The following is a 12,992-nucleotide window of genomic DNA, read 5'->3' as shown; positions in this document are numbered from 1 at the left end:
AACCCCTGCTCACCCCCTTGGTACGAGCAGCAAGGCTTTATCTCCGAGGCGTTGTAAGTTAAGCATTTGTGACCACATACAGTAACCCAGTGACAACACTACAAATGGACACCACTCAAGGTTTTATATTAAAAAATAAGTATATTTTATATAGAGTTACCACAAGACCAATAACGACACAAATAATCCACAGTACTATTAAGTCAAGTCAAATAAACTTTATTCGGTTCACACATTATGAAACCATAAAAGTTGCATCTTACAAATTCTAATACATATCCATTAAAAGCACAAGGCAAGTTACATGTTACATTACATTAAAAGTACAGACCCGAGTGTACAGTGCAAAAATTCTACTGAGTGATCAATAGTAGGGGTATGTGGGGGAAGGACACAAAGATTCCGATATTAAACATTTTTAAAAAAAACAGATTTGTCATACAGTACATATTTCAAATCCTTTAGGGATCCAAACATTTTCTAAATTTCATTGAACGTCTCAAAAAGCCTGCTATAAAAGGGATACATTCTGGTCTTAACAATAAAAGAAAATAGAGAGCGGGGTGTACCTGTCTAAAATTTAACTTTTTTAAAAGAGGTTTTAAATAAAAGCTCCTCAGGGTTTCATATAACTTACAGAAGAACACAAAGTGCAGCAGATCCTGTGGAGACATATTGTCGCAGCCAGAGGGTGCTAGCACTTTCCCTTTGTGACACCCTCTAGGAACAGCTAATAAAAGATGGAAATAATCCATTCTAAACCTGATTAGTAGAAAGCGCTCGTAAGAGGGTACCGGCCATTGTAGATATGGTTCCAGCTCTAGAGAAGTCCTGAGTAGTATATGTTTTCGCACTCTGTTCTTTAACAGTTCTCTTTCCTCTCTTTCCATTTTTTTACGTAACATAAAGGAGCTCTTTACAAGATCCACATCTTCCCTGGTGATACAATCAGGTGTTAAAAACAGTTCTGGTCGTCCCAGCTCTCTGTAGCTCCCCTGTAGATATTTAAGCCAAGTAATAAAAATCATGTGATTTAGGCTCAAAGTCTCTTTTAAAATTTTATGTGTAAGGTCAAGGTGTTCATTTAGCCAACATTTGAGCCAAAAGATTAGGGGACGCATGGCCAGGGTATCGCAGATGTATGGGGTGCCTGTTTCTTCGTGAACCGTTAGGTTCGCCGTGCCTTGTGGGACGCACAACAGCCGCTTTAAAAAGTTGTTTTCGGTCACCTGCAGGCCCTCAAGACCAGAGTACCCCCCATAACTCGCTCCTGTAACTAGCTATAGAGACGCTTTTAGCTTGATAAATTTTCAACATAGTGACCACCGGGCGGTAGGTAGCCCATTTGAGCCGCAAAGCTAAATAATGCTGCATTGGACCTAATAACCTCTCCCCTTTTCTTGTTAAGCAGAGCAGCCCAGTTCAGTTTATCATCCAATAGGACGCCCAGATAGGAGAACGTTGTGGAAATAGGCACTCTAACACCATTTACCTTGAAAGGATACTGGTTTTTGGGGCGCTGCCCTACCTGCATTACATATGAATTGGAGTTGTTTATGGACACGTTGCAGCAATGGCAGCTTCCTCTATTAGAGCGTCACATGCACTAGTCATCCTGTGTCACTAGGACTGACAAATGTGGTCAGATCTTGAACACCTTCCTGAGCACAAAAAAGAGGAGGCATAACAAATTTTGCAGGACAGTGCCAGGGCGTCTTCTGAGATTATCGATATGGCAATAGACATATCTTCTACCATGGTCATACAAATGGCAGGGGCAGCAGTTCTGCGTCTACAGGACTGGTTGAAGGTCACCTTGTTCCGCCCTGAGGTCCTAACCAAAATTATAGCTATGCCCTTTGACAGGAAAAACTTGTTTGGCAAACATGTGAACGACACAGTTCGGGCCGTAAAGACGGACACTGATACGTCACGCCCTCTGGGAACACTGCAACAGAGGCGTTTTCAGCCCTTTCATGAAGGAAGAGGGAGATAGCAATACACAGAGACCCTCTTACCAGTCATACAGGTATCAGCCATTCGCACAACAGAGCTATCGGCCCCAGTACACAGGTCAACAGCAGCAGTTTAGAGCTTCCAAAGTGGCTTACGCTCGACAATCAGCTTGACGGCGACCTCCAGCGGTTAGAAAAGCCCACGATTTCTCTAGATTACAGTGACATTTCTCTGGCACCAGTCACCTCATACAGTGCAATTACCTCTCCGCTTTTTACCAATGGGAAAGTATAATAACAGACAGATAGGTGTTGTATGTCATACATCAAGGTCGCACCCTGGAATTCATCCAAAAGCCTCCCTGTCTTTTAAAGACCTGTGAAGTGCTTGGGTGCGGCTCTGTGTGTGTGTGCCCAGAAGCTGTCTCAGCCCGGGCACACACAGGCAGGGTGAGATGACTGAGAGGGAGGGAAAGGGAGGGAGACAGAGGGAGAGGGAAGGAGGGAAAGGGAGGAAGAGAGAGGGAGAGAGAGGGGGAGGGAGGGAAAGGGAGACAGAGGGAGAGGGAGGGAGGAAAAGGTAGACAGAGGGACAGTGAGGGAGGGAAAGGGAGACAGAGGGAGAGGGAGGGAGAGGGAGGGAGGGAAAGGGAGGCAGATGGAGAGGGAGGAAATGAGGGAAAGAGAGGGAGAGGGGGAGGGAGGGACAGGGGGAGGGAGGGAGGGAAAGGAAGGGAGAGGGAGAGTGAGGGAGGGAAAGGGAGACAAAGGGAGAGTGAGGGAGGGAAAGGGAGACATAGGGAGAGTGAGGGAGGGAAAGGGAGACAGGGGGAGAGTGAGGGAGGGAAAGGGAGACCAAGAGAGAGTGAGGGGGGAAAGGGAGACGGAGGGAGAGTGAGGGGGGAAAAGGAGGCAACTGGAGAGTGAGGGAGGGAAAGGGAGACAGAGGGAGAGTGAGGGAGGGAAAGGGAGACAGAGGGAGACAGAGGGAGAGGGAGGGAGGGAAAGGGGGGAGAGGGGGAGGGAGGGAAAGGGAGGGAGACAGAGGTAGAGGGAGGGAGGTAAAGGGAGACAGAGGGAGAGTGAGAGAGGGAAAGGGAGACAGAGGGAGAGGGAGGGTGGAAGGGAAAGGGAGGGAGAGGGAGGGGAGGGAGATAGAGGGGGTTGGAGGGAAAGGGAGACAGAGGGAGAGGGAGGGAGCGTCATGGAGGGAAAGGGAGACAGAGGGAGAGGGAGGGTGGAAGGGAAAGGGAGGGAGAGGGAGGGGAGGGAGACAGAGGGGGTGGAGGGAAAGGGAGACAGAGGGAGAGGGAGGGAAAGGGAGACAGAGGGAGAGTGAGGGAGGGAAAGGGAGACAAAGGGAGAGTGGGGGAGGGAAAGGAAGACAAAGGGAGAGTGAGGGAGGGAAAGGAAGACAAAGGGAGAGTGAGGGAGGGAAAGGGAGACAGGGAGGGAACCTCACTCTCCCTCTGTCTCCCTTTCCCTCCCTCACTCTCCCTCTGTCTGATTTGTAGAAGCTGTGAGGAGGAACTACCACTTTGCTGTGTGCTTTGCTGGGCTGACCTGCAATGGCTGCTTCTGTCTTGGGCAGTGAAAGGCATTGACTGGACTTTCTGCAACCTAATTTGTGAGTCTCTCCAAGGGCTTGAAGTTGAGCTTGCCCCTGTTCACGAAGTCTCAGGAACAGCAAAGACTTCAAGCTCTTCTGTCTTCAGCACGGGGGACTGTGTGTTTTGTGATGTATCAGAGGAAAAGCAACTTGATGACATCTACGACGCCGCTGCCAACTCCGTTTTCTGAAGGCACCGCAGTGGGCACCGCCGCAACACCGCAACGCAACCTTGGTCTCGCCGAAAACACCACCACCAAGCCACTGCTTGCACCGCGACCTGTGGGCACCGCACTCCGCACCGCCTCGCTTCACGCCGAAGCCTTGGCACTGCAAAGAGCACAGCCGCAACGCAGCACCGCAACATTGGTCTCGCTGGTGACGCCTGTTGAAGCAGCCCCCGAGCCGCTGCTCCCACTGCGACCAGTGGGCACCGCACTCCGCACCACCTTGCTTCACGGGGATGCCTTCACCTCCCCAACGCTACCACTCCACGCCAAAATTGACGCCGCTGCTTGCACTGTGTTTCGAGGCACCGCTCGTAAGTCACACGAAGCACCGCCCTCATCCCGCACCGCAGACTTGGCCATACCGACGCCGGCACCATCGACTCCCGCTCGTCAGCCGACGACAGCGCTTCAGCAATGACGCCTCCGCTACTTGCACTGTGACCTGCTAGCCCCGTGACAAGCACCACCTTCGTCTCGCACCACTACCCTGGTCTCGCCAACGGCGCCATCCGTCGCCACCACCGAGCCTCTGCTTGTACCGCGACCTGGGGGCACCACTGCACTGCGCAACGCAGCACCCGACGCCTACCGACGCCAGCACTCCTGATTCCATCAGAGAGGAGCTCGACCTGCAACGCGAGAGACTTCAAGGGCCTCATCGCCCTGGATTTCTCATAGGTTCTGTTTGCAGGTCTTCCCGACACCGTAGCTGCCCCGCGGCACCACGGTCAGCCAATACTGTTTGGATTTGTTTGCTCACGACGCCGTGATAGCCCCGGATGGAGCTATCAACATCAAGGAACTATTTTTAAAGCATATTTTGATAAGTGAAGATTTTGAAGTACTGTATTGTGGATTTCTATCGTTTTTGGTCTTGTCTTAAGTATATAAAAATTAGATATTTTTCTAAACTAGTGTGGTGTCCTTTTGTAGTTCTTACACTGTCATACTGTTGGTTATGTGAAAATGCTTTACACACTGCCTCTAAGATAAGCCTGACTGCTCGTGCCAAGCTACCAAGGGGGTGAGCAGGGGTTATTTAAGGAGTGTAACTCCCTTATCCTGACTAGAGTGGTGGTCTCTGCCTGGCTTTGGCGTGAGCCTAAACTAGCCAGAAATCCCATTTCTAACAGGGAAAAAAAGTTATTTACCTGTACACTGTGGTTCTCCAGTATTGATATATTTTATAGATTCACATGCCCTTTACCCACCTCCCTGTTTTGGCTCAGCACTGATATACCTCATAGAAACTTTTACATATTCAAACTTGTCATCGAAATCTGAGATATGGTGGCTCTGCAGGGAAGAAGTGGTCTAGGGTCTAGCTTCTGATTGGATGGTGTTTGGATCTTCTAAAATGATGTGAATTGTTTAACAATTTCACCTGCCTTCTCTATGTTACCTAATGTACTTTTATAGTACTGCTTGTTTTAAGTACCAAAGGAACTCCCACCATGACGATGGGGAAGATTCAAGCAAGTGGATCTATAAAAGATATCAATACTGGAAAACCACAGTGTACAGGTAAGTAACTTGTTTTTCCCCAGACATATATATGAGGGCAGCCCATGTCAATGGGCCAAGCCTTTACTATCCACTCTTTACTACTAATGATTCACATCATTCAAGTAAAGACTCAACATTTTTCTCTTCAGATAAACATTTTAGCATTCACAGCTCCATGTAACTAATCCACCCAGCAATGACTGAGCTCCTTCATTCTTGAATCACAGCTTAACGGAAGGTCTTGCAAAGGCTTTTGCATTACACTTCACCCGGTCTCCCTTTTCAGTTTTTTTCATTGAAGACCAGAATAATGCGGTTGTTTTCCCAGTGCAGTAAAGTATCTACAAAATGATATGCTAGTGCTAGTTGTTACACATTACACTTACTTATAGTACATACTAACTTCTCTGTGCGATGGCTTCTCATAACTTTAGAACTTCAGATATAACTGTCTTTCAACAGTGAGTTCATTATTATAGTGATTAATCTGTTACTACAGTAAAGGTGTTCAACATGATGATTTTGAAATTGTTTTTAGAATAGCCGATTGTACACAGCAGTGTATTATGGCATATGAAAGTAGAAACTTTGAATATCTTTCTCTGCAGTTCTGTGATCTATGAACTCATTTGTATAAGAGTGGTTCTCTACATTTGATTTCAAACACTCACATCAATTCTTGGCACCTTTGATCTGGTACTGCTTGTGAGAAAGCACCAAATGCAGTGAAAATAATCCTTGCTTGTTGATGGCCTTTATTGTTAAAGACAAATAAATCACTGCATTGAGAACCATTTTCCAGGTACTTGTCAAGCTGCTCTGTATTCAAGAACATTACTGGTTGATCGTTGATGTGTTTCTTCACAGCCTTTCCCTTTCTTTACTTTCAGTGACCCCTGCCAGCCCGTTCCTGTGTTTCTTGCTAACCCGCCTATTGTTTTCTTCTCAGAATACGAAGTTGGTCACATCTATGAGGTAAGGCATCACAGTACAACAAACTGATACATTTGACGCAATGACAGTAGTTTTGCCTCAAATTAATTGGCCATAGATATTTTGCTGATCACAACTTTTGCATCAACCGTCCTTTTAAAACTCAATTCCTGATTGCATGTCATTTTAGTATTATTATGCGTTTAATCACCAGACTATATTCCCACTCTGGTTGAAAACTAAACCTGGAGGCTACCTCAATATTATCTTACACAGTAGGTTTTTGAATACTGAGGAAAAAATATTACCAGGGGGGGTAACCCGGTAGGTTTGAAGGCAACACCTTTTTTTATGGGATTTCAATCTTTACTTGGTAGCAGGCGCGTTTTGTAGGGAATGTTATTGTTGAAAAGTCCTTCTTTGGTGAATGAACAGAAAAAGAATACGACTTGCTGGATTTAACTTTCTGTTTTTGGTTTTTTCTTTAACTCTTATAGATGACTGTCGAGTTGAGAAACTTGACAGCAGTCAGTCGCTATGTCCGGATCATTCCTCCTTCTACGCCCCACTTTGCTATTGGACTTGGTGAGTGTATTAAATATTTTTAAAGCAGAGTCTTTGCAGTCATCAGACTATAGTCATTCTTTGAAAGTTTTGCTGCTGTGATAAAACCTCTTTGAAATGGGAGTACTGATAAGCAAAGTTGCCTCTGGTTGATATTGTTAACTTTTAAAAGAGGCAATAGTCAGACTATAGTCATTCTTTGAAAGTTTTGCTGCTGTGATAAAACCTCTTTGAAATGGGAGTACTGATAAGCAAAGTTGCCTCTGGTTGATATTGTTAACTTTTGAAAGAGGCAATTAAGCCCAGAATGAGTTCCCTTCATGTTGTCCACCATTCCTGTATGTCAGTGATTGATTTATTGTTTCTCATTCGATTATTTAAAATCATTACAATAAAAAACTCAAATTAATACCCACTCACCCATGCCCTCTCACCCATGCCGCCCCCCTCCCCAGCCGTCCCTTCAGCTTTACAACCCCATTTCCGATAGTCAATCTTGTGTTGCAAAGTCCATTTTGCCTTTGATCCGGGGGTTTAAATTATGTTGCAACAATGTTCTAATCAAAACACTTGTAGTGGCGGGCTAACTCTTCTTTGCCCATGGATGTTATGCCAGCTCCTTACTGGCCAATTAATCAATCTTTGACATTCAAGAGCTTGTGGAAAGTTATTTATACACTTGCGTCTAAGGCCTGTCAGATCTGGTGAATACATTTTGCCGCTCTTGCGAGGTAGTGGGTTTTTGTTTCCGAACGGTACCAATCTGATGCTTCCTTGCACATTCTAATGCCAAGATCTCTTAGAATGGGGCAGAGCAGCCTTTGTCCTTCGCTGATCAATTTGGGGCAGCAACATAATAGGTGGAGCCACGATTCCCTTTGGTAGTTGCATAGACGACAAGAAACGGCTCCGTCTGCTCGTGCCCATGCTGGATTAAAGTCCGCAGTTCTAAGGGCTGTTAGCCTCATAAAAAGGATTTTCCTGCGACCCTGGGTCCCTAGTGCTTCCCGTAGGTATTGTTGAGCTTTCCCCATGGTGTAAGATTCATTCAATGCCATTGTTAGAGTGTTATGGCGAAGTGTGGTTAGATCCTTTTCATGCGAAATAGAGCAGACTTGCGGTTTGATGATGTTTGACCAGGCCTTATGCGGAATGTCTGGTAAAGGCAGACTATTGGATTCGATGTTTAGGGTCCCTACTGCTTTGTTTAGCTTGATATGCCAGGGAGAATCCTCTTCTCTGAATATTGTTACCAAATGATGTTTGAGAGAGTTATCTGGGGCTTTAAGGACTCTAATATAATACTTAATCCGGTCCCCCTGGAGGGCCAGTTCAGGTCTGCAGAGCCCTTGTTCCAAACGTAACCTGGTGTTCCTTGTGTGCCTGGGTCCTTGCAGCACAAACTTGTGGTCTTTGACCTGAGCTGCTGCTATAAGTTTGTCTAAGGCTCCAAGATGGCCGTAGTTAATGGCTGGGATTAATTTTGCCTTAAGGACCCTCAACATGGGGTCTGCTGTTGGGCTGGACAAGCGTTGACTTAAGCGTCTCATTGTTAAAATTACACTGTTGGTTTTAGCAGTTAAGTGTTTATATGAGTTGCCGGTGTTTCCCTCTCGTGTAGCCAAACACCAAGATTATTATAAACTGTGTTAGTCCCTATTTGGTGATTTCCCAAATTCCAGACTGCTTATTTTTTGAAGGGATATCTGCCGAATATCATTATCTTTGTTTTACTCTGGTTGACTGTCAGGTCATTTTCCCTAATATACTTCCCCAGCTCTTTCTAATGCTCTTTGGAGGCCCACACTTGTGTGATCCATCACTACAGTATCATCTGCGCACGGAAGAGTTGCCAATCTCACCATGCCCAGTCTCAGTGGAACTAGACTTGCCTCTTTCAGAGCTCCCCACAAGTCTGCTGTATAGAGGTTAAATAATAGGGGGGCCAAGACACGGACCTGCTTCAGACCATTGTTAGTTTCGACTCTTTCTGATAACGCTGTAGGGCTTATCTTGACTTGTACCCAGGCTCCCTCATGAAAGGGTTTGATGGCTTTCAGGAGATTTGAAGGCATCCCCAGGCTGACAGTTTTCCCCAGAGTTTACCCCTATCAACTCTATCAAAAGCGGTGCTGTAATCTATAAAACAGCAAAACAGCGGCAGGTGCCTGTCTTTCACAGCTCGTTTGAGAGGTAGGCCTGGGCCATGATGTTATTCGTTGTTGAGCTATTTGCCCTGAAACCTGTTTGGTAGAATGAAAGTATCTCATAGTTATTAGCCCCAACCTCTAGTTCTCTCAATAATAGTTTAGCATAGGCTTTGGCTTCTACATCAATCAGGCCACAAGCCTATAGTTCGCACGGTTGGAGCGATCGCCTTTCTTATGAATGGGAAAAAGGATTGATCCTTTCCATGATTGGGGTATTATTGCCGTTGAGTTAGCAAAATTGAATAAAGGGGTGAGAATTGAGGCAAAGAAGGGTTGGACTGATTGAAATGCAAGGGCTGGAGTGCCGTTAGGGCCTGGTGCCCCTTTGTTCCTCATTTTCCTGATCTCCCTTGTTATTACTGCTTCTGTGAAGCCATACCCTTGATTGTCATTGGTCCTGCTTCATATATATGCTTAGGGAGAGTGTCAGTATGAGTGCCTGTTTCCAAGGTGTTCTTAGGAAGAGCATACTCAGCAGCTGGTATTTCCCTGGTGTATAAGCCCCTTACGTATACTTCCCACTCACTGCTTGCAATGTTATTCTCCTTGCTCCTGGACTGGAAGCTCAGGCGATTGAAATACCTCCGTAATCTGGTGTTGTTTTTTTCCTTTAACAGGGCGAATACTGTGAGCCATTTTTGTTCCATTAATTTCCTCTTGTGCTCACCTACGTTCCTCCTGTAGGCGGATCTCAACTGAATTATGGAGGCCGATGTTCCTTTTGTATTCCTTCCTCTGAGTGCCTTCATAAGAGCACCTTTACATTGACTCAGGCTCTTTGGTATCTTTAGCTTCTTTGAGGAGGGGTCCTTGTAGAAAAGTATTTTATTTACAATGATTATTGCCCAGCTTCCGCCAAAGGTCCTCTGTCAGAGCTTCCCAGAGACCTATAGCCTCTGAATGGATCTCCTGCAGTCCAGGACCTTGCCACATTAGTGCCCACTCCTGGATTTTTCCTTCGAGTTTGGCTGTCCATTTTATTCTTTTAAGGGCTCTGAAACGTTCATTCCCTGTAGATTCTCCCATCACTTTCTGGAGGTCTGCTGATTTCATTCCTAGGTTAAATGTTGCACATAGAGGCCTATGATCGCTTTCCCCTCTATCGTTGACCGTAAAGTCTTTCAGCTTATCAGCCGATTTTTCGTTGATTAAAATATAGTCAATAGTAGATATATTCCTGAATGATGGTTTGGGGCACCACAAGGGTGATCGTAGTTTCATCATGAAGTGAGCTGAGCAAAGTTTAACATTTTTAAAAAGAGGGAGCAATGGGCCCACCTTGTGCCCTTTGTGTTGCTTGCCAGGGGTCCTTTCCAAACCTCTCAAATTAAAATCACCTGCAATGATTACAATATAATGTTCATATTTAATTAATATGTCCTCCAGCATGGTGCACTGCTGAGTAATTCCATACTGGCTTCAGTCAGTGCCAGATTAATATAACAATTTATGAGCAGCCAATTGAACGTCTGGTGGTCCTCCCTTAACCCATCAATTATCATTACATGCAGGTCTGAAGTGTTTACTCTTATTTCTGTAGATTTAAGTTTACGCTCGTAGCTTATGAAATTTGAAAGACTCCCAGAGGGGCGTCCAAAGATGTTTTTTTTAATGCATTTATCCGATGTTCATGGAAGCCTGCCATGGGAGTTGACTTCATTGACCAGGTTTCTTGGCAACATATGATATCCCCTTTTGTGAGGTAGTCCTGTACTTCCTTGTTCCCTGCTTTTTTCTTTAACCCTGTGATGTTCCATGATATGAGAGTTAGTTCTTGATGGAGGTCGGAATTGTGACCTTGATGTTGATCTTCCCGCACCGACATTTCCCTTCCTGCTCTGGCGGAGAATTGGGTAGGGGTGCTGTTGACAATTCTCACCTCTTGTAACCTGCTCAGTTTGCCTCATTAGCACTCTTCACAGATTATCTCTTTGAAAGATGGAAAATATTTATTGGTGTGCTAGGGCATTAGTTTGTGTTTTCCCCTTGTTTTCTATTATGGTTAGTGCCTTTCAAGATTGATGCGGCCTGACCCTCTTTTTGAGGTATGAGGACGGATGGATATTTAGGTTGAATGGGTTCTGTTACTTCTATGCCACATCTTGCTAGTTGTTGGGCTTCTCCAAGTTCTGCCCGCTGAAGAGAATGTTCACTAAAGCCCAGGAGGGTTGAATCTCCATGGCTGTCTCCTTGTGACCTTTTGAACTTTACCCACTCTATGTTTTCTGAGGTTATCTGAGACAGGGACGTGACATGACCAAAAAGTCGGAGGGTATTAATTCTGTTTAGGATTTTATGAGGGCCTTCGATGTGGAACCTAGGGGTCAGCACCACCGCATATATTGTGGGTGTTTCCATGAGGTATTTTGTTTGTGTGGCCCCCCAATGTTCTGGCTGCAATATTCTCAGACTTTGGGGGGGGGGGGGGGGGGGGGTGTTGTTAGCGATTCGCCAGTGTTGTTCACCTTCAGCCCTATTGTTGTTTCCCATCCAGCTTTCTTTTTGCTTCTGCTCCATCAGGGGAGGTGTAGTGTGCTCCATTGGGCCTTTATTACCCTCCAGTTTCAGAGGGTCCTAGAGCCTTATTTGTGTAGAGACGTCCTCTTTACCCAAACTGACCCTGTTTGTTGTCGCCTGGGCCGCAATTTCTGTTGACCCGGCTGGTTGTTGTAAGTCCACCTGTCCGCTTGGTCCACATGGTCCCTGCACTGTTGCGTCAGACCATCTCTTGCTCCTCCTTCAGCCTTTTCTTTGTCTGCTAGTATACCCTGGCTCTTAATCTTCTGTTTCAAGTTAAAAATCGGGTAAAGTGCCAGTGAGTTACTTTACTCCCGGGTCTGTGACTGTTCAGCATTGCCGACGGGATTGATCTTCTTTTCATTTTGATCTCTTCAGCTGTCGCTTCAGCTTTTTCTTCACCCTCCTTGTTAGGGGGGCTTCTGATCTGACTCCTACTTCCCCCTCCATGGTCATTTTCTGCTCTTCAGCTTCCTTTATGTCTGGGCTTGCCGGAGTTTCCTTGGTGTCGCTCTTTGTCGGGGTGATGAGGTCTCTAGGCTATTGTGCTCATTTTCTCTGGCTTTTGATTCAGAGTTCCTCGCTCGGCTGGGTTCTCCATTGGTTGCCACTGTGTGATTTCCCTTTGCCAGCGATTCAATGGTTTCAGATGTCTTTGATGGGTCGCCTCTACTCTTAGTTAGTGCTACTATATCCCCCAGTATTTCCGGCATCTCAGCCCACTTATCTATTATATTGTCACATGAGCTTGTATGAGCTATCATTGCTTGATTGTGGTTGATCATTGCCTTCAATTCTTCCAGCTTGCGGCCCTGGTTCACTAGGCATTGGGCTAGTGATTGAAGAAGGTCAACTTGGACCTCCATTTTTGTTGTTTGCCGTATCATAGCCTTGGTTATTGACTTTTGTGCTTCTCTGATGGTTATCAAATGGGGGGTATATTCTTGCTCATCTTGATCTTTCTGGCCTGTTGCTGCGGACAACCCTGCTTGATCTTTTGCCTGTTTTTTTACCACGTCTCCTCTCCCAATGAGGTTGACGGTGAGGTCCAAAGTCCTTTCTATTGTTTGTTCTAGTTTTGTAGAAAGGAATCGGCGAGGTCCCCCGTCTCTGGCTAATCGAGTTGTCGGCGTCCAATTGGTGAGGCCTTTGTAGTTGATCGCGAGATAGCTCGCGGGCTAGTACGCACCAGATCTTTGCCCTCAATAACCTTGGGCCCTCTTCCTCCGGATGCCAATGAATCAAGGCTTTGATCAGTAAGAGGCTGTCTGTCGCATCGGTAGGCTTCCTAATGGTACCTACGACTGTTATGTGCCTCCAGAGGTCAGTATCAACGATCCTTTCATTATATAGTTTACTGTTCTCCCCTACATCCCCAACTTTACACCCGCTAAAAAGGGGCAGATTTAGTCCCATGCTTTAGACCCATGCTTCCTGTGATCGGTCCTGGTCCTGGCCCCCTTCGTCG

At 46.0% G+C, this 12,992-nt stretch overlaps 1 protein-coding gene across 1 annotated transcript in view; it reads left to right on the top strand.

Moving 5' to 3' along the window:
* Positions 1-12,992, top strand: part of DLEC1 (DLEC1 cilia and flagella associated protein) — a 712,951-nt gene that overhangs the window by 138,672 nt on the left and 561,287 nt on the right. The window contains exons 8-9 of the mRNA XM_086940885.1: positions 6,191-6,275; positions 6,731-6,818. Coding sequence (XP_086797011.1) covers positions 6,191-6,275; positions 6,731-6,818 — 173 coding nt within the window. The remainder of the gene's footprint in view (positions 1-6,190; positions 6,276-6,730; positions 6,819-12,992) is intronic.

Source organism: Lissotriton vulgaris, chromosome 10 (genome assembly GCF_964263255.1).
Source record: "Lissotriton vulgaris chromosome 10, aLisVul1.2, whole genome shotgun sequence".
Lineage (NCBI taxonomy): Eukaryota > Metazoa > Chordata > Amphibia > Caudata > Salamandridae > Lissotriton > Lissotriton vulgaris.
Note: the sequence above shows the minus strand (reverse complement) of the source record. Positions and strands in the feature narration are given on the sequence as shown.